This window comes from Didymosphaeria variabile (genome assembly GCF_027946475.1).
Source record: "Didymosphaeria variabile strain IMI 356815 chromosome Unknown scaffold_3, whole genome shotgun sequence".
Classification (NCBI taxonomy): domain Eukaryota; kingdom Fungi; phylum Ascomycota; class Dothideomycetes; order Pleosporales; family Didymosphaeriaceae; genus Didymosphaeria; species Didymosphaeria variabile.
Window position 1 is genome coordinate 3,825,970 of NW_026611622.1, and position 17,342 is coordinate 3,843,311.

The 17,342-nt window shown below is 54.2% G+C and overlaps 6 protein-coding genes across 6 annotated transcripts; 1 reads left to right on the top strand and 5 right to left on the bottom strand.

The window, feature by feature from the left end:
• Positions 1–1,440: 1,440 nt before the first annotated feature.
• On the bottom strand, positions 1,441–3,281 carry N0V89_004590 (uncharacterized protein; the record flags this gene model as incomplete). Its single annotated transcript, XM_056213374.1, has 3 exons — positions 1,441–1,670; positions 1,745–2,617; positions 2,744–3,281. The coding sequence occupies 3 exons, from the start codon at positions 3,279–3,281 to the stop codon at positions 1,441–1,443; spliced, it is 1,641 nt and encodes a 546-aa protein (XP_056073682.1).
• Positions 3,282–3,993: 712 nt separating this feature from the next.
• On the bottom strand, positions 3,994–4,871 carry N0V89_004591 (uncharacterized protein; the record flags this gene model as incomplete). Its single annotated transcript, XM_056213375.1, has 2 exons — positions 3,994–4,512; positions 4,692–4,871. The coding sequence occupies 2 exons, from the start codon at positions 4,869–4,871 to the stop codon at positions 3,994–3,996; spliced, it is 699 nt and encodes a 232-aa protein (XP_056073683.1).
• Positions 4,872–5,369: 498 nt separating this feature from the next.
• On the top strand, positions 5,370–7,070 carry N0V89_004592 (uncharacterized protein; the record flags this gene model as incomplete). Its single annotated transcript, XM_056213376.1, has 1 exon — positions 5,370–7,070. The coding sequence occupies one exon, from the start codon at positions 5,370–5,372 to the stop codon at positions 7,068–7,070; it is 1,701 nt and encodes a 566-aa protein (XP_056073684.1).
• Positions 7,071–7,882: 812 nt separating this feature from the next.
• On the bottom strand, positions 7,883–10,845 carry N0V89_004593 (uncharacterized protein; the record flags this gene model as incomplete). Its single annotated transcript, XM_056213377.1, has 2 exons — positions 7,883–10,674; positions 10,752–10,845. 2 exons carry the CDS (start codon positions 10,843–10,845, stop codon positions 7,883–7,885), a joined length of 2,886 nt encoding a protein of 961 aa, XP_056073685.1.
• Positions 10,846–12,466: 1,621 nt separating this feature from the next.
• Positions 12,467–13,615, bottom strand: N0V89_004594 (uncharacterized protein; the record flags this gene model as incomplete). Its single annotated transcript, XM_056213378.1, has 1 exon — positions 12,467–13,615. One exon carries the CDS (start codon positions 13,613–13,615, stop codon positions 12,467–12,469), a length of 1,149 nt encoding a protein of 382 aa, XP_056073686.1.
• Positions 13,616–15,048: 1,433 nt separating this feature from the next.
• On the bottom strand, positions 15,049–17,050 carry TIF3 (Eukaryotic translation initiation factor 4B; the record flags this gene model as incomplete). The annotated part of the gene is made up of 6 exons (XM_056213379.1): positions 15,049–16,169; positions 16,223–16,519; positions 16,569–16,664; positions 16,786–16,830; positions 16,883–16,933; positions 17,047–17,050. 6 exons carry the CDS (start codon positions 17,048–17,050, stop codon positions 15,049–15,051), a joined length of 1,614 nt encoding a protein of 537 aa, XP_056073687.1.
• Positions 17,051–17,342: the final 292 nt, after the last annotated feature.

The following is a 17,342-nucleotide window of genomic DNA, read 5'->3' on the forward strand; positions in this document are numbered from 1 at the left end:
CAAAAGAGGCAATCCTCCCGGAGCAGAAGAATTGAATTAGTCGAGTTCAGTCCCGTTCAAGCATGTGAACGTCGAGCTACCCGAGCGCCATCGTCACCGCCGAGTATTGGAGAGCATTCGCGACATGAGCATCCGCCAGGACTGGGGGTCTTCCACAACCTGACAGGCATTATCTTCGAATGGTAATCAGACGTGACTTCGTAACCTTTATCGCTACTGCGATGGAAATAATTATGCGCGTTCAAATACTGATTTTCACAAGGGAGTTGGCGAGTCGGGCTGCATGTGCTGTTGCCCTGTTCGTGACGCTTTCCTTGTTTGCCTTCGTATCCTTTTCCACGTCCGTTCGCTGCTCGCATCTGCGCTAGCAAGGTGGAAGATTACTGGAGCGGGGTGGAACACGAAAATTGTGGGTGGAGGTAGTTGTGTTGGTGAGTGGTACCTTGGGGTCTCGATTATAACGTTGTCTGCACGTTGAACGGGTCGGCGTGGTCTTGTCTTTGTTGGAGTCATGTGGATGGTGATTGTGAGATGCGAATCTTCGTTGATGCACGGCGTAGGCTGCTGAGCTTCTCGAGCTGTGTCCATTGGCAGCTTCATAATTGTGGTCGATGTGTGAGATATGGGATGATGGTCTTTTGCTCAATCTCAGGTGGTTTTGGGTCGATATATGAACTATTCGCAGGGAAGCGCTAAATGTTATATTGTCAATCGCTGCCATGTAGAGAGGGGTTGGCTGTACGATGCTCAGCTTCTAACGCAAAGTGCATGGTCTAGAACTCCACACTTCCGCCACCCTCGTACTTCTACCTGGCTGAGCGCAGTCGTCTTTTACATTCGAATCATCTTGAGTTGATGGCCATAAACACACCGTCTACAGGATCTAGACCCAGTCTTCAGCTCGGATAGATCGTGATCACGATACGTCAGTATGCATGGTATAGCGGTCGTGGTATCGATAACGGTGCGCGGGGGACGAGGGTGAGCACCACAGCCGCTGCGCCACCGATGTCATACTCGACGTTGCTGGGGCACTGCAGGGCACAGAACACAGCCTTATTGCCGCGGCAAGGGTCTAGAACAATGCTACAAGGGTGTGAATAAAGTAACTGTAGGGCACTGTGATGCAAGCTTCCATTATGGGCACGGCTGCGCTTATACGCAACGGCCGCTAAGCCTATGAGGCATACTGATATGACCGAAATAGTAACATGCCTCTGGAATTTTGATCCCAGTATTCAACTATGTTGTTGCAACACCCTCCGTATGGTCCGTTGAATGAGCCTCATTGCCTTCGCAAAGCCATATATCTGGTCCCTCGCTGTTCCGCGTCCTTTTATTCTAGGAGGTTACCCTCTGGTAACTATCCATTACATCCCTGTCCGCGACGTACAGACATGACATCTGCATCATCCACTGATTCCGGAAGCGACATCACACTTATCCCGACAACCTCGCTTTGACACGTCGAGCATTGCTACCTCCTCGCACGACAGAGGTTACGGTATGCTTTCTCTTTTGGTTGTTCTTGCCTTTGGATGGGACCAGAGCCTTTCTCCTCTGCGAACGTAGGTCTTCGAAGAATTGTAGATCGAGCCATTGATTAGGATCGAATGGGACATAAGGGCAGGAGCCAACTAATCCTTGGAATATCATTGCAGCTGCCGTGGCTGCGCCTCAATTAGCAATCGTTCTAGAAATCGTGCTAGCACAACGTCGAAATACATGGCAATGGACTGCTTACCTGCAGGATCTTCCTCGATCGGTGATTCCAGACTTGATTGTGCTGGTGCTTCACGAAGAGCTGACTCGGACTTTCGTTGGGTAGCTGCCACGGATGCTAGCCAACGTGCGAATTCGCTGGTGAAGCTTGGCTTCACAACCTTTGGCAGTTCCTTTGCACCTGTGGGAAACGAAAGAGGAGCATTGACTTGGAGGTAGACATCGGGCTTGAACCTGAATATTATATCGCGCTTGATATATGTGCGGATCTCCTCTTTGGACCTGCTTCGTGGCGCACCTTCCGCCGTCCTCGCAACCATCGATGAGAATTCCGTATCTGTTCCGGAGGGATACCACAGCTCAGTATTAGAGAGGAGTGACCAAGCTTCGAGTTCCTCCAGCAGGTACCCTGTGAACTCGCCAGATCCGTTGTAGCCCCGCAGAGAGGCTCCGTAATCGTGCTTCAACATGCCGATGACATCTCTCAGTGGCCTTAGACGACCGCGCCCCTGGTCAATCAAGAGTAAGCTATCTTTCAGACAATCCTGGAAATGAAGATCGATTTGACACAACTTGGGAAGCAAGCCGTTGAAATAAGCCGCGGCCAACTCTGGGAACCACAGAACGATGAAGCGATTGCAAGGTTTGATCTGTAGATGATGAAGGCTCGTGGGCAGCGCCTGAGCGACAGCAGTTGGTATCCGGGACATGAAAATCAAAGCATCTGTGGGTATACTCAGGAACGTCAGATGTGAGTATCCGGACAGTGTCACGTTGGGAGTCTTGAGAAGCATGTAGCCCCTAGATTCGCGGATCGTGAGGGTCCGTAGTCGTTTCTCAAGCAAATCTCGCGATACTCCAAAGAACGGATTCAGCGCGCTACCATTTTCAATGCCTGTTGGAAGTCAGCAAGCGATTTCATGGATATGTAAGATTTCGATAGCTGTTGCAAGCCGTATGTTGCTCCCAAATAAGCAACAAGACCCATACACCCCAAGGTTTGTTCCGTGGTTATACTCACCCAAAATGATTTGCACCGGATCTTGCTCGATTCCAGGCAACCTTATAATGAGCTCCTTGATGTTCGGGCAAGCCGCAATCAGGACGTCCAGAAAGAATGGGTGCTCCTTGGGGCACGGTAGTTGTACGCCATCCTTGCGGTCCACAACCTTGTTGAAGACTTCTTTTCCGATGATTTCGCGGCACTTGCGGAAGTAGCTCCACTCGGTGGGTCTGAAACCATGTTTTGGGCGTCCTGAGCAAGCGTAGTCGTCGAGATCTACACTATTGATCTTCCCGCATAGATCTGGACGGTCGCACAGCGTTCGGACTAGCTCGCGCGTACTGTAAGCTGGCAGCACGACCTCTTTCAGAAGTGTTTCTTGCGCGACATCCTTCAACCTCCGGCAAACAAGTGAAAGCTGGCAAAGATCGCTGTTATCGCAGAGTCGCTGAGTGACGGAGAGCAGCAACTCATTAGGGAGCTTTAGCAGAGGTGAGCATTTCGCCGGCTCAGTCGATGTAGGATCTGGCGGCTCAGTCCTAGCTGACAGCGACATGAGGCACAACGCGACTCCCATTCCGCGATGTGCTGTGGAACCCTGTTGATAAGAGAGCGTCGAGTGTTGATAATGAGTGCTACGAGTTCGGCAGTCGCCGAGCCGCTTCCGTGTCGCGTGACTGGCGCGCCTGGAGTGAATGCTGCCTCAGCCTATCGCCGTCAGTCGGTTGTCCGGGCACCGCCACGTCACACCTCGGCGTATGTGTGAAAGTGTGAGAAATCCCAGAGTAAACACGTGTTGTAAACTTCTTCAAATCGTACCGGTAGATGTAACGATTAGATAGCGAAGGTGCGATAGAACGACGGTGCAACGGCTCGGCTAGAATATTGAAACCCAATCCAATGGATCGGTCATCTGTTCAGTTGAGAACAAATATTCAAAAGGAGCCAAGCGAGCGTGCTGGCGACGCTTCCGCATATGCTTTTGTTTATGAGTAGCAAATCAAATGGAGCAGGTGCCCCCGCGAGCGGCTGAGGTAGAACTTGACCAAACACATTTACTGCCGCAATGCGAACATAAGACGCGACTCAGACAGGTCAGTACTCATCGCAGCTCCTCTTGAGAGCCACGCTGTCAAAGTCGCATGACCCACAAGCCGCCAACCCTCAGTGCGCCTCAAGTTGTGTTAAACTTCCTTAGATTGTCTTACTTACTCTCAGTGAATCCACCCACGGTGCTGTTTACTTGGGCAGACGGACTTTCCGTGAAATCATTTTCCAAGCGTCAGGAAGAGTCTGTCTCCAATATCACCCAGCCCGGGCTTGATCATGCCCTTCTCATCAACCTCGCCATCACATCCACCTACCCATATCTCAACACCCTCCTCCCACTCGCCACAGGCCTGCTTCAGCCCCTCCTCAGTCGCTAGTACACTGACGACAATGATCCTCTTCACACCCCAGTCCTTCAGGCTGTCAATGGCAGCAGAGGCAGTCGCACCAGTGGCAATGACAGGGTCGACGATGATGGCGAGCTCCGAGGGACCGCTGGCATTTGGGTTTGATGTCGTGGGCGCGTGATATGGCAAGTTGTTATAATACTCGACCGGTTGGAGGGTGCTCTTCTCACGGTACAGGCCGAGGTGGTGGACTGCAACGGGCTGAGGAAGAAGTGAGGTCAGGGCGGGGACCATGGAGAGGCCGCTCCGTAGGATGGGGACCAGGGATATGGAGGTGGGGTGTGGGGAGGTGGTAGTGGTGGTATAGGAGTAGCCAAGCGGTGATTTGTCCTGCTAAAGTCAGCCTTTTGAATGATTTATAGTGATATGTGTGTAGCATTAGACATATGCTATTGTGTGTGACGGGACATGGCGGGTGGGGTCCAGAGCAGATGCGGGGAACAAGCTCCGCGCTGATGGAGGAAACGATGCACAGGTATGATTCCAGGATGAGATATGGTGATACGTACGGTGCTTCCCTGCTGTGTCTTCAACCCCTGCGCCAGGGCCTCATAGCCGACCATCATGGCGATCTCGTGTACGAGCGACTGGACATCCTTGGAGCTTGTGGTTGCGGAGCGCAGCTGGGAGAGCTTCGCTTGCAGACACGGATGCTGCGAGACGTGGGCATTCTTGGGTAGGTTCGCCATGTTTTATGTTTGTGTAACGAGCTCCTGCCACGCTGCAAATACTACACTCTGACTATTTGTAACCGAAGGGGACAGCTGGAGCTTTGAGGCTCCGTTGTAGCTGCAAGGCGGGCGGGACCGCTGATAAGAGGGCGGCTTGTCAAGCTATCGCCTAGCGCATATGCGGAGGAGGCCGAGGGCTGTTCCTTGCAGGCATCGTACCGCGACGATCGAGCACAACCGTCATCGTGCTTTTGTGCCTGTTACACCATGCCCTGCCATAGCACACTGATCCCAGCGCACGCCGCCTCGCTTCGTGCAATAACAGCGGGCGATCCTTTTAAAATATCGTTGAGCTGAGGCGGCCTGCGGTTCGACGGCTGCTCAACTCTGGTCCTGGTGGTTCCAGCCGGCGCCACAGAGCCTGCCGTGCCGTCCGCATACGTTTTAGAAAAGCTGCATGGCCGTTGTTGTGTTCCCATCCATTGATCGTGCTGCGTCGTCCAAGAAAAAGCAATAATGGCCGACAGTGACGATGCCTCGCGGCGGCGCGACTCGCACTACAACCAGCAACGCTCTTCTTTGCGCTCCGACCGATCTCACACCCCGTCGCGCCCGCAGTCGCGCCCACAGTCACGTCCCGTCAGTGGCCAGCAGGCTCGCGCCTACACTCTCGACGACGACTACGTGTCACCCCCACACTCGCCGACACGCATACCAGACGTACCGGATAGATCCTCGCCCGCTCCCAACGTGCCACGCATCCCACAGAGAAAGCATGGCTTGGACAAGCGAAGAACGCGAAGTAGAGGCGGCACTGGAGGGAGCAATGCGCCGGCGGGCTCACGAGGCAGGAACATAGAGGAGCTGCTGTTCCCGGATGGGCCTGAAGATGACGACGGACTGGATGAAGTCGAGGCCCCGGCGCCCATACAGAATCCAAACGAAGGCCGACGATACGTCCACCACACGCTAGAAGAAGAGCGCTCAGCGTCACAATCCAGAAAGCAGCGCTCTGGCCGAAGCAGCTTCATACCCGGACGAGGCACCCCATCTTCCGTTACCGCCCTACCCTCAATAGGCCGCCACCGATCTGAGCAAAAATCAACGTACCACCCGTTCGCTACAGAGCTCTACACCATCTCGTACCTGATTTTCTTCGCCATACTCGGTACACTCGCGCGCCTGGGCGTCCAATGGCTAACCTTCTACCCCGGCGCACCATCTACCTTCCCAGTGCTCTGGGCTAACTTTGGCGGCACGCTGTTTATGGGCTTTCTCTCGCAAGACCGCCGCCTCTTCCGCCAGGAATGGGGTCACCGCGCACCTACGCCTCCACGCACACCGGCCTCCGACGAAGAAAAGGCTCTCGAACACAAGAACAAGGCAGCCTCGCACGCCAAAGTGAAGAAGACGATCCCGCTATACATTGGACTTGCGACTGGCTTCTGCGGCAGCTTCACGAGCTTCTCAAGCTTCATCCGTGACGTCTTCCTCGCCTTCCTCAATGACCTCCGGTATCCCAACACTAACGTGATGGCTGGGCGAAACGCCGGATACTCTTTCATGGCCGGCCTCGCAGTCGTAATCATCACCATAGCAGTATGCTACTCCGCGCTCAAGGCAGGCGCACACATCGCCCTTCTACTCGACCGCTTCACACCCACGCTGCCCTTCCGCTTTACGCGCGCAATCATCGATCCCATAGTCGTATTCGTCGCCTGGGGCGCCTGGCTCGGTGCCATCTTCCTGGCGATATGGCCCCCTGACCGACACGCGTCGACCGAGACCTGGCGCGGCCAAGCCGTCTTCGCCTGCGTCTTCGCTCCCCTCGGCTGCCTCCTGCGCTTCTACGTCTCGCTCAAGTTGAACCCCATCATCCCCTCGTTTCCACTGGGTACCTTCGCCGTCAACATCTTCGGCACCGCTGTCCTGGGCATGGCGTACGATCTGCAACACGTCCGTATCGGCGGGTCTGGCGTGGGCGGCGGCCGGACGGGATGCCAGGTCCTGCAGGGCATCATGGACGGCTTCGACGGGTGTCTGACTACCGTGTCTACATGGGTACTAGAAATCGACACGTTGAAGAGGAGTCACGCGTGGAAGTACGCTTTCGCCAATGTCGCTGCGGGGATATGCGTGCTGGTTGTAGTAATGGGCAGCGTGCGGTGGAGCGTAGGCTGGACGGCTGTTGCTTGTGTGACGAGTCGGTCGTGGTAACCCTGATGAGGCCATGTAGAATATAATGTTACGATGATATGTACGCTAGATGCACGGAAATCTATACGACTGTATCCAATTGAAATTACCGTATTTTCCCAACTTCTCACGAAGCTCCTCCCCCCTAAGCAGGCGATTGCGGGCTCACGTTTCACCACGTTAAAGATATATACACAGGATTAAGAATTCATCCCACCACGCCACCAATGCAAACCACACGCAGTTGATTGCATACATTCTCTCGCGTGTATGTGAACATGGACTTTACAGCGTCGAAGTGTAATCCTAAACAAGCATGGTGGAGCGAGCCACTCTGAGACGTACAATCTATGATTGTCTTGCTTAAGTGCTGGTGAGCTTGTAGCCCGCTTTCGCCTAAAAGTGAACATAAATCCTCTTATCACGACACGGTATTGGATATAACTTCAATAAGAATGAGTCAACATTACAATCACCTTCACGAGAAACAGAATCAATGCATAACAAACTACGGAAAATTGCATTCGTGCGCTAGTCATTTTATCCATCCCACGCCCAAGCCTCCACATTACGAGCGAACTTATCCATCCAAACCATTTTTGGAAAACCATATACTCATGCGCCAATAGGCGAGGTGGTATCATCCATTACCAAAACGAGCCGAGTAAAAAGAAAATTCGTGAATATCAAGTCACGCGGGTATATCATACAAGAAAGCAACGTCGATCAAACGAGGCGCTTAAATGTCACCGCGGAGAACGGGGTTGTTGGCACCGAGGGTAGTGTTGACTAATGAATGATAAGTAAAGTTCAAAATGCTACAAAGATGGATATTACTCACATTGGCCTTGGCCTGGCTGGGCGCCAGCAGTGCCAGTACCTCCGGGGACGGACTCAGTGTTGGGGGCAGATGCGTTGAAAGCACCGTCCATCTGATTGGCGAGGCCAGCACCAGCACCAGTCGGGTGACCTTGTGCGAACCCGGCACCAGTTGGACCTCCCTGTGCGTATCCGGCACCAGTTGGACCTCCTTGTGAGTATCCGGCGCCAGTTGGGCCTCCTTGTGCGTATCCAGCACCAGTGGAGCCTCCCTGGCCGTAGCCAGCACCATCGTAGCCAGTCTGAGACAAGCCCTGACCGGCCTCGTTATGGAAGCCGGATCCAACACCCTGAGAGCTACCAAGACCAGCACCAGGACCACCCATGCTAGGATCAGCTCCGTACCCCTCGGGGCGACCGTGAGGCTTGCGCTGGACGGAGGGAATCTTGGGAAGAGTAGAGGTCTCCTTGGCACTGCCGATGCCGAAGATGGGACTCTCCCACTTCTCACCTTTAGCAGCGAGCTCCTTGTACTCAGTGGCCTTTGTGCTGATGCCGCCGGGGAGGTTGATGTTCTGGAACATGCTGTCATGTTGAGTAACGGCCATGTTGACGTGTGTATCCTTGGCACGCTCCTCAAGCTTGTCCTTCTTCTGCTTGCCCTGCATAATGCGCTGGTTGGCAGCAGAAGCATAGCGCTGGTAGATGTTCTGAATGTTCTCCGGATCAGGGTTACGCTTGGCGTCCTCGGCAGCCTTGTCGGCTTCCTTCTTGATGTCGTAGATAATGGCGTCGAGCTGATTGACGTTGTCCTTGATCTGCTTCTCAAGGACGCGCTGAATGACAGGGCGCATGACCTTAAGCAGAAGTGGCTTGAAGAGGTTGAAGAGAAGCTTGTGATTGCTCTTCTTCATCTTGATCTGCAAGTTCTCGATATCGCTAGTAACCTTGTTAATCTTGAAGTAGTGAACGTTGTCGTTGGACCTGTCAGCGTTCTCCATCTCGACCTTAAAGCTGAATCCATTGCCACCCATGAAGATGTCCATGACACCCTTGTCGGTAATCGAAGGGAAGCCCTGCTTACGCTTCACATAGTATGAAACGTCGCGGAGGTCCATCTGAATGCCGCTAACAGACAGCATAACCTTGTTCTTGTTCTTGCTGGACACGTGCTTGCGGCCCCAGCGCCAGTAGTTGTCAGAGCCAAATTCGGCAACGTTAGGTGCGAGATTGTCACCCTCAATGACGAGGTTCTCAACAACAGCGTCGACCATAGGGTCAGAGTACTCAATACGAGGAATAGGGACATAGCGGATGTTTTCGAAGATGCCGGGAAGGATGACTTCAGTCAAATCCTTAACGAGATGAGGCTTGAAAGTCGTCGTGCCATTCTCGTCATGGCCAAGGTCATTGAACAGCTTCGTAAGGGAGTTGGCAAAAGCCCTGTTCTGAGGGTCAGAGTCGAACTGCTGACCGATGAACTTGAACTCGTCGGCAATACGGTCGGTATGGCCACGGTAGCGTCCACGAAGGAGCGCGTGTCCATCGTCATACAAGCGGTTCCACTCCTCGTTGGAGCTATCCTCCATGATGAAGCCTTGCTGCTTCAGGCACTTGCGGACGTAGGCATCCATGTGCTTGAACCAGTTCTTGAGGTCAGGGTCGCGGTCAGCGTCCTTGTAGATCTGGTTGATGGAGTCGATTAGATCATCGAAAGAGGTGCTGTTGGCAAAGCGTTCCAACAGAGTCTTGATATTCGTTAGCCAATCTATATTATCACGAACAAAGCCTGAAGAACACACCTTGAGGTCAGCTTCCGCCATCTGAAGCGAATCATCCTGATGCGCACCTTGGACGGATCCCTTGCCCTGCTGGGCAACATCACGACCGTGTCCGGCGTAGCGCTCGGCCAATGTTAGCAAAGTGTCGATGGCGCGCTGGTAGTCTTGGTGGCCCTGGATTTCGACGACCATCTTCTTTAGACGCCAGATGGTCTGCTCACGGCGCTCCTCGGGCATCTTCTGTCGGAGGTAGTTGTTCAGGCGCTCGCGTTGTTGACGCGCGCGGTCCTTTTGCTCCTCTGGAACGTTCTCGGACACCTGACGCTTGGCCTCGCTCGCAGCGTTTTGAGCATTAAGACCGGTCGCCTGACCAGTCTGGGCTTCGGTGGCACCAGCTTGAGCAACATCAGCGGGGTCGCGCGAGCCCTCGGGGTGAGCGGCCTGAGTAACATCACCCGCGGCCTTCTGAGCGTCGCCCTTGGAGAAGGGGGACTGCTGCTTCATCTGATTCTTAAGGTTGTCCTTGGAAAAGTCGGGGACGTCATGCCAGGTGTTGTCTTCGGCCGGGCGGTCCATCTGGTTGAGCTGATGCTCACCCGGCTTCACCTTGTTGGCCGTGTTCTGGGCAGCGTCGCCAGCAATGTCCCGTAAGAGGATGGTAGCGTCCGAGAGGAGCTTCCTGAACTGGCCATTGGAGATGATAAGGGTGCCGAGGGTGCGGAGACCCTCGAGGGCCTCGTTGCCATGCTGCCTGGCAGTGTCCTTGTCGACAGGTGCTTGAGGAACCTGCGCGTTGCCGCCGGTAATCTGCTCGGTCTGCCAAATGAAGTCTTGTAGCAGGTTACCCTCATTCTTGGTGAGCAGTAGTGTCTTGGCCTGCTCGATGACGTCCTTCAGATCGGCAACAAGTGTCTGACCCTCCGCGGACAGCTTCTTGGAAGGAGAGCTCAACTGTCTTGAGGCCAGCGCCGAGTTGAGGGCAACATCAATCTGCTTGTTTGAGGGGACTTTGCCGTTGGCGAATGCTGTGATGCAGGTCAGTTGTTGTCGCGCACGTGGCCCGGGCGCGGGTATGTGCCGTAGCACCTTCATGTGCACATACCTTGGGAGATGCCGTAGAGCTGGAGCTTGTTGTTGACATCCTTCTCCTTCTGTTTCTCGTTGACCGGCACGTTTACGGCCTTGGAGGACGACATGGTGGATCAATATCAATCAGGCGTATGCTGGGGTATCAAGTATACGGACGCGAGCTAAATAGTGATTAGGTGGGGGATGTGGGTGGTGGGTGGGCGAGTTAGGGTATCAAAAGAGGTGGTATATGTGAGTGAGACAGAGCAGGAGCGCTGGGCACGTTTTATTCGGTTGCTGGGCTGCGTCGTCGTTGCCGTGGCACGAAACCTGCCCTGCGTGTGTTCCCCGACGTCATGGCCGCGACACGCAAAATGAGCTTTCGCTACTCCCCGCACGCGCGCCAAACACGCCTGGGCCAGCGTTCTGCCAGCAGTGATTTGCGCTGCCCGATCGAGGCCCGGCGCAGGACAAAGCGAGTAATGTGCGCTCAAGGCCGCAATCGCCATTCCAGCTCCCTATGCCCCAATTGGGCTGGCTCGCGCCCAAAGGAGGCCACAGAGGCCCGTCAATGACGGATGTCGACGGCGCGGCCTGGCTTGAAGTCTCGGATCGCCAATGGGGATGCCAGGTGTTGATCCTGGTGTGCGTCATCGCATGTTGAACGCGCTCAAGCCACAGGCGCAAATCCCATCCTGCGCGCCAAATCCCATCGCCATGGCCGCCAGGGGTGCCTTTACTCCGCACGTCGCCCACGTCCTTCGTTCAATTCCTCCCCTCCAAACACAGGATTGCGAGGACCGTCCAGCCACAGCAACAGCGAGCGTCTGTAAACGCGCGACACAACGTCTAGTGCACGATGCACTGCAGTCGACAGTCCAGACATGCGACCCGCATTGGATGGCTGGTTAGTGCAGGTGTGGCGTAACGCGTTATGTCATTGGGGTCTTAGGTCACCATGACGCGATCGATCACCCTGCTGGCATCTCAACACCTTGGAAGACAGACTAGAAATCCTTTTCGTGTGCCAATTTGCGGATACGCCGTGGCGTGCCTGGCTGACTCCTGCAATCAGGGACACTCACGCCATGGTCGAAGACTATGAATCAGTCTGATGAAGTGAGTTTTGTGCCTTGATTGGGAGCGGGAGATGTGCATTGGCGTTGCAGGGGTCACGGCACCGGGATCCGGCCTGCACAAGTCACCGCTGGTTCACACGGCTTTTAGCACACACCATGGGCTCCAAGCGGGATCGTAGCGTCCGTGCATGCGAGTGTCACACCACGTACGCGTATATTCTCCCAACATTCATAATGTGTAGGGCCACACCTCGCCTGAAGTTTGCATCGAGAACACCATCAAGTCCCCCCAGGAAGGGCAACACAGAGGCCACAGGTACATTATCTATACGCCCGGCTTTACTCACAGCCTTCACGGTTCTGCCCCTCTGGTATCATCGTTAACCCAATTCACGGCTATGTAATCCATTGACATTATTTTCGTAAATGCTGTACAATACCTACACAGTACTCAAGAACATCCCTATGCGCGCCAGAAGTACCAAGAATCGACTACCTACGTCGATCAATCACATGTGAACCGAGGACTCCTAATCATACAGAAAAGCCTAACCTAATATGAACATATCGTAAATCATGCAAGACGAAGACGAAGACATGAGTACGATTGTGAGCCTAGCCCTGATCGCAGCGCTGATCGTACTCAGACCGTTCTCCTGTGGGAAAGCATCTAAGCAACTCCCTCACTCTGCCTTCCCCTCGCTGTAGGTCTCTTTCCAGACGCTTTCCTCGACCCAGGTGCCGCAGCCGGTGCACTCGCTTGCGCTCTCTGGGTCTCGACTGCGGCTTCCGCTTCGATGGTCTTGACTGCCCTGCTAATGGCCACACTGTACCCGCCAAACCACTCACCCCAGCTCTTGCCATCCGTTTCCTTTGTGACTTCCATGCTGCTCGTCTTCCTGCTAGGCTTGGGCGTAGTATTCGTCGACTTCGCGGATGCCGCACTTGGAGTGGGCGGATTGGAGGATGCGGAAGCCCCACGAGCGGCCCGGCGTTGCTCGAGGAAGGATCTTGCAACATTTTGGGCCGCTGAGACTCCAGATTGTATGGTCTTTACATCCTTCATATCAAGCTTAGCAGGCAGGGGAATGCGATAGCTGCCTGTCAGAGTAACCTGACGCCCTTCGTTGTCTATCATCTCTTCGGCTCCCTCTCGTGGAATCTCTTCAATGTAATCTATATCGCCCGACGTAGACCTCTTGCCCCGCATTCTGTTTCTGGGTTGGTAGATCTCCAACTCCTGCCTTGCGCTTTCTAGCTCTTCTTCAGCGCGTATGAGCTCCTCGTCTGCTTCTTCCTCCTCGACCTCGGCAGAAACAGTGTTGACCGTAGGGACTGACTGCGCGGACGAGTTTTTACGGCCCTTGCCGCGACGTCGAGGCGAGCGAGTTCTCCCTTCTGACGACTGATAAAGCTCCTCAACCTTTGCTTCGAGCCCCCGAACACGGGATTTCAACGCTTCGATCTCGGTGGTAGGGGCCGGCGTGATCGGCGCGCCAGTAGCGGCGGAGGGAGCGTCATTGGCAGGAGTGTCTCTGTTGAGCTTTCGTGGTCGCCTCCGTTGTCTGTTGGGGCCTGTTGAGGTGATCGCTGCATCTTTATCCTCGACCTCCGAAGTCGCAACAGCTGCGGCCTTTGCAGCCGGTTTAGAAGGAGCTGTTCCCTTCGCAGTACGGTCCTTCTCTAGCATGACTCCACCGGCGGAGCCTGCTCTCCCAGAAACATTCTGTTCAGCCGGAACTGCAGCTTTTCTCGATCTCGCTTGTTTCGGCTGTGACGTAGTTGTCTTTGGATCAGGAGGTTGGCTTTGCGAGGACATTGCACTGGAAAATCAATCTACATGAACATCAAACGGGGACGCGATACGGTAAAGAACGAAAATGTTATTGAGGAGAGTTGTTACAGGAATTCAGTTAAACCAAGATTATCGAAGTTATACAAGCGGTGCAGTCTGACGTATGAAGATCACGCAGGGTCCAATTAGGCTAGGCCCCGCAAAGGAGCGATCGTCAAATGGCCACGAAAATCACATCGAGGCTTTTATACTCGAAGGATGGCCCTTGCACTCCATAATAGTTGGAAAGAAGTCTCGATTATTGGAGGCTCCGTAACATGGTCTTTGTTAGTAGGTCCTGTGATGACTTTAGACTGCAATGAGTCTCCAAACTTGCGACCCAATAGCGTATTACCGACGTTCACATGTACGCGAGTGTGGCTACTATCTGAGTAGTGAGCCAGACATTGGGACACTCATACAAGAATACATATCCTTCCGTACTACACTAGACTGTGCGTTGATCGAAAGCGAGACAGCGCGTAGTCGCTAAAATATTGTACGCATGCTCTACTTCATAATTCGTAACACAGCACGGGCTGATCATTTTAGTATTCTTCCACCCTCTGCCTCTCGCCGTAGCACTCATATGATTGCTGCGGTGGGCTGACTGTTTCCGCTTGCGGTCGACAAGCGGTGGAACGATATTTCTGCAGGCGAGACCAAAACCACCGGCTGCAGTTAGACCCATCTACTGCCTACACCTTCCCAATCAAGGCCCGACATATGGTTCAAAATCGATCAAGTCTTTCAAGCGGTGAAGAAGATAGACAACTCATTACGTATCTATCGTGAAAAGCTAAATACATGCCCGAGCACCAAATCGTCTATCATTTCGCGAACAGAATGTGACCACCTCTTCCTCCATTTCATAAATCCGAGCCTACGCGCCCAGCCCTCAAAATCCGAGCAAACAATCGTAACTGCCAGTCATTGCGCGTATGCCTTCGACCAAACCCAAGCTAGCACGTGCAAATGGAGAGGGGAGGTATAGATGCAGAAAATGCCGTATTTTCAGATCTGAAGGAAGTCGAAGACATCAAACTTTTGGAACACAGGAAACGAGTACAAGGTGTGGTGCGCTCAAACACGTAGAAGTGGAGATGGTCATGATCGAAGAGACGTGAGAGCCGTTGAGCGTGTATGATATGGGTCCAAGAAGACCCAGCCTGCACCGAACGAACAGCGCCTTGCGAGCAGATACAGGCAAAGCAACCGAACATGCTGAAAGAGATATATGCCAATGTACGACAGAGGACGTAAAATTGCCAACAAGATCTTGAAGCTCGCAAATTTGAGCAAGTATCGAAGCCATGAAACCGGACGGCCGGTTCATGTCAAGACTCATGCGCAGCGTTGCGAACATCAAAAGATGCTTGATAAGACAGTGGATGTCTAATCCACAACTAGCCCATGGCTTAGGAGGCAATGGCGCGAGCTGGGCCACCGCGGCCCTTTCCGCCCCTCGGATTCTTCGTAGGCTTAGTGACGGTACTCCAACCGTCATCGTCCATGCTCTCTGTTGTGGTAGGTGTGGATGCCGCAGGCGTGCTAGACTTTCGTCTCCAAGAGTTGTCCTGCTTGGTATCACGCACTACTTCCTTCGGCTTTACATTCTTGTCGTCAACAACATCATCGTTCGCAGGTGCGTCGGCAGCTTCAACCTCTGGAGGGACATCAGCTTCCTCTCCTACACGTTGTAGAATCTCAAAGTTGGCACGCGGCTTCTCCTCGTTCCCATTCTCAGTCTTTTCAGTTGAGGGGGTAGATGGTGCCTCGGTTTTCGGGGAGGAGACACTCTTCTCGGCGGAATCCTTAGCCTTCCGCTCCTCGCGAGCCTTGTCGTCAGACTCCTTCTTCTGACGGATAGCCAGTTGCCTCTTCTCCTCAATTTCACGCTCACGAGCAGCGGTGTCAATGGGTCTAGCAGCGCCAAATGGGTTGGACTTGGAGTCAGATTGGGCGGCGGCCGAGGGAGTCTGGGGTGCCTCCGAGATAGTTCGCTTAGCGAGGTTGAGCTTGGGGCGAGTTGCCGGAGCGGCAGGTTGAGGCGCGGGAGACGAAGGAGTGCTAGCATCAGGCGTAGCTGTGGGCGACTTGACTGGAGCGTCCGGACGCATCTTAGTTCGCCACTGGTTGTCGAGCTCAGGAGCAGTGGGCTGACGGTCATGTTGAGGTCGGTCAGAGAACTCGCGACGCGGAGGACGAGAACCGTCGTTGGAGCGTCCCTCACCCCAAGCGGGAGACTGTCGTCGCTCGCGGGGACCGTCGTTGCTGCGCACACGGCCACCTTCCCTCATAGGCCCCGTTTGGGGAACAGGAGAAAGCGGACCCTTGCGCTCCCAGTTGCCGAAATCGCGCTCCTTGCCATCGCTGCTGAATGGAGGGGGGCGTCTCCGCTCACCACCTGCATCGGATCCTTCGTCGAACTGGCGATATCCACCGCGCTCAGACGGACGGCGCTGCTGACCGGGAAGGTCAGGTAGAGGACCCCTTCGGGTCCAGTCGGACATATCCTTTTGTTCGGGACGGTCTTTGGCTGCAACTTGTCAGTATCTTGTGTTCGCAGCCATATGCACGTCCAATACGTACGAGGTTCAGCAACGCTAACTCGGATATTTCTGCCTTGGAATTGCGTGCCAGACAGGTCGAGCGCCTTCTTCAGGCCATCGACACTGCCGAATTCAACATATCCGAAGCCTTTCGGCTTTCGCTCGAGCTTGTCCTCCACAATGCGAACATTGGTGACCTCGCAGTCGGTGAAGAAGTCGTTGATATCGCCCTCGGTAGCATCGAAAGAGAGGTTACCCAGATGGGCCGTATACGGGGGCCTGGAAGGAAGAGGGAGTTCCTCGCGCACAGCGTAGCCTCCAAGGCGGTCGCTACCACCTGTCGAATCCATTAGCACACGTTCGAATACCGCAATAATCAAACATACCGAAGCCACCACCGCCTGCGCCGCGGTCGGAACCGAATCCACCGCCAGCGGAGCTGAAAGTGCGCCTCTCGCCTCCTCCATAGCCGCCGCCGCCGCCTACAAGGTAATTAGTACACCGTTTGTTGAGAACTTGCGAAGCGAGAGATGGGGTTATTTACTTGAGGCTGCAGCAAAGTTAGTACTCAAAATTGCGACTCGCAAGAGAGGGGCTACTCACCATTGACGGGCATATCCTCCATTTCATCAGCCCATGATCCGAGTGCTACAACAGCGTCAGCCTTTCGCCTCCCCACACGGAGCGGGGTCGGGCCTACATTGGTCGCCCAGAAAGTCCCCCAGGGACATTTTCTGCTGCTTTTTCGGACCTGCAAAGCACAAATGTTAGCTACGGATGTCGCATGAATTTGCAGGCCGCGCAAAAGGTGGGGTAGAGTGTCGGCGCTGCCTGACGTCGTACCGAGTGCGCGAGGCAACGTACCCATGATTGCGGTTAGCAGTCAACGCGCTGTCGAAACTGCGCGCTGGCCGAGTATATCCTGAGAGCTATGCGGGCTCTCAAGAATTCTTGTATGTGTGTAAGTGGTTCGTTCGCCGAAGTATGTGGGGGTGTGGTCGAGGGGACCTGCCTGAAGAAAATCGCGGGCAGGCAAGTGCGATTAATGTTCATTCTCTACACGCTAAAACGCTTGGCATTCCGTAGTGCTTTCCGTCCCCGGATTTTGCGCCTCTTACAGCATTCCCAGTCGAGGTTCGTTTTGCATCTGTCGATGTGAT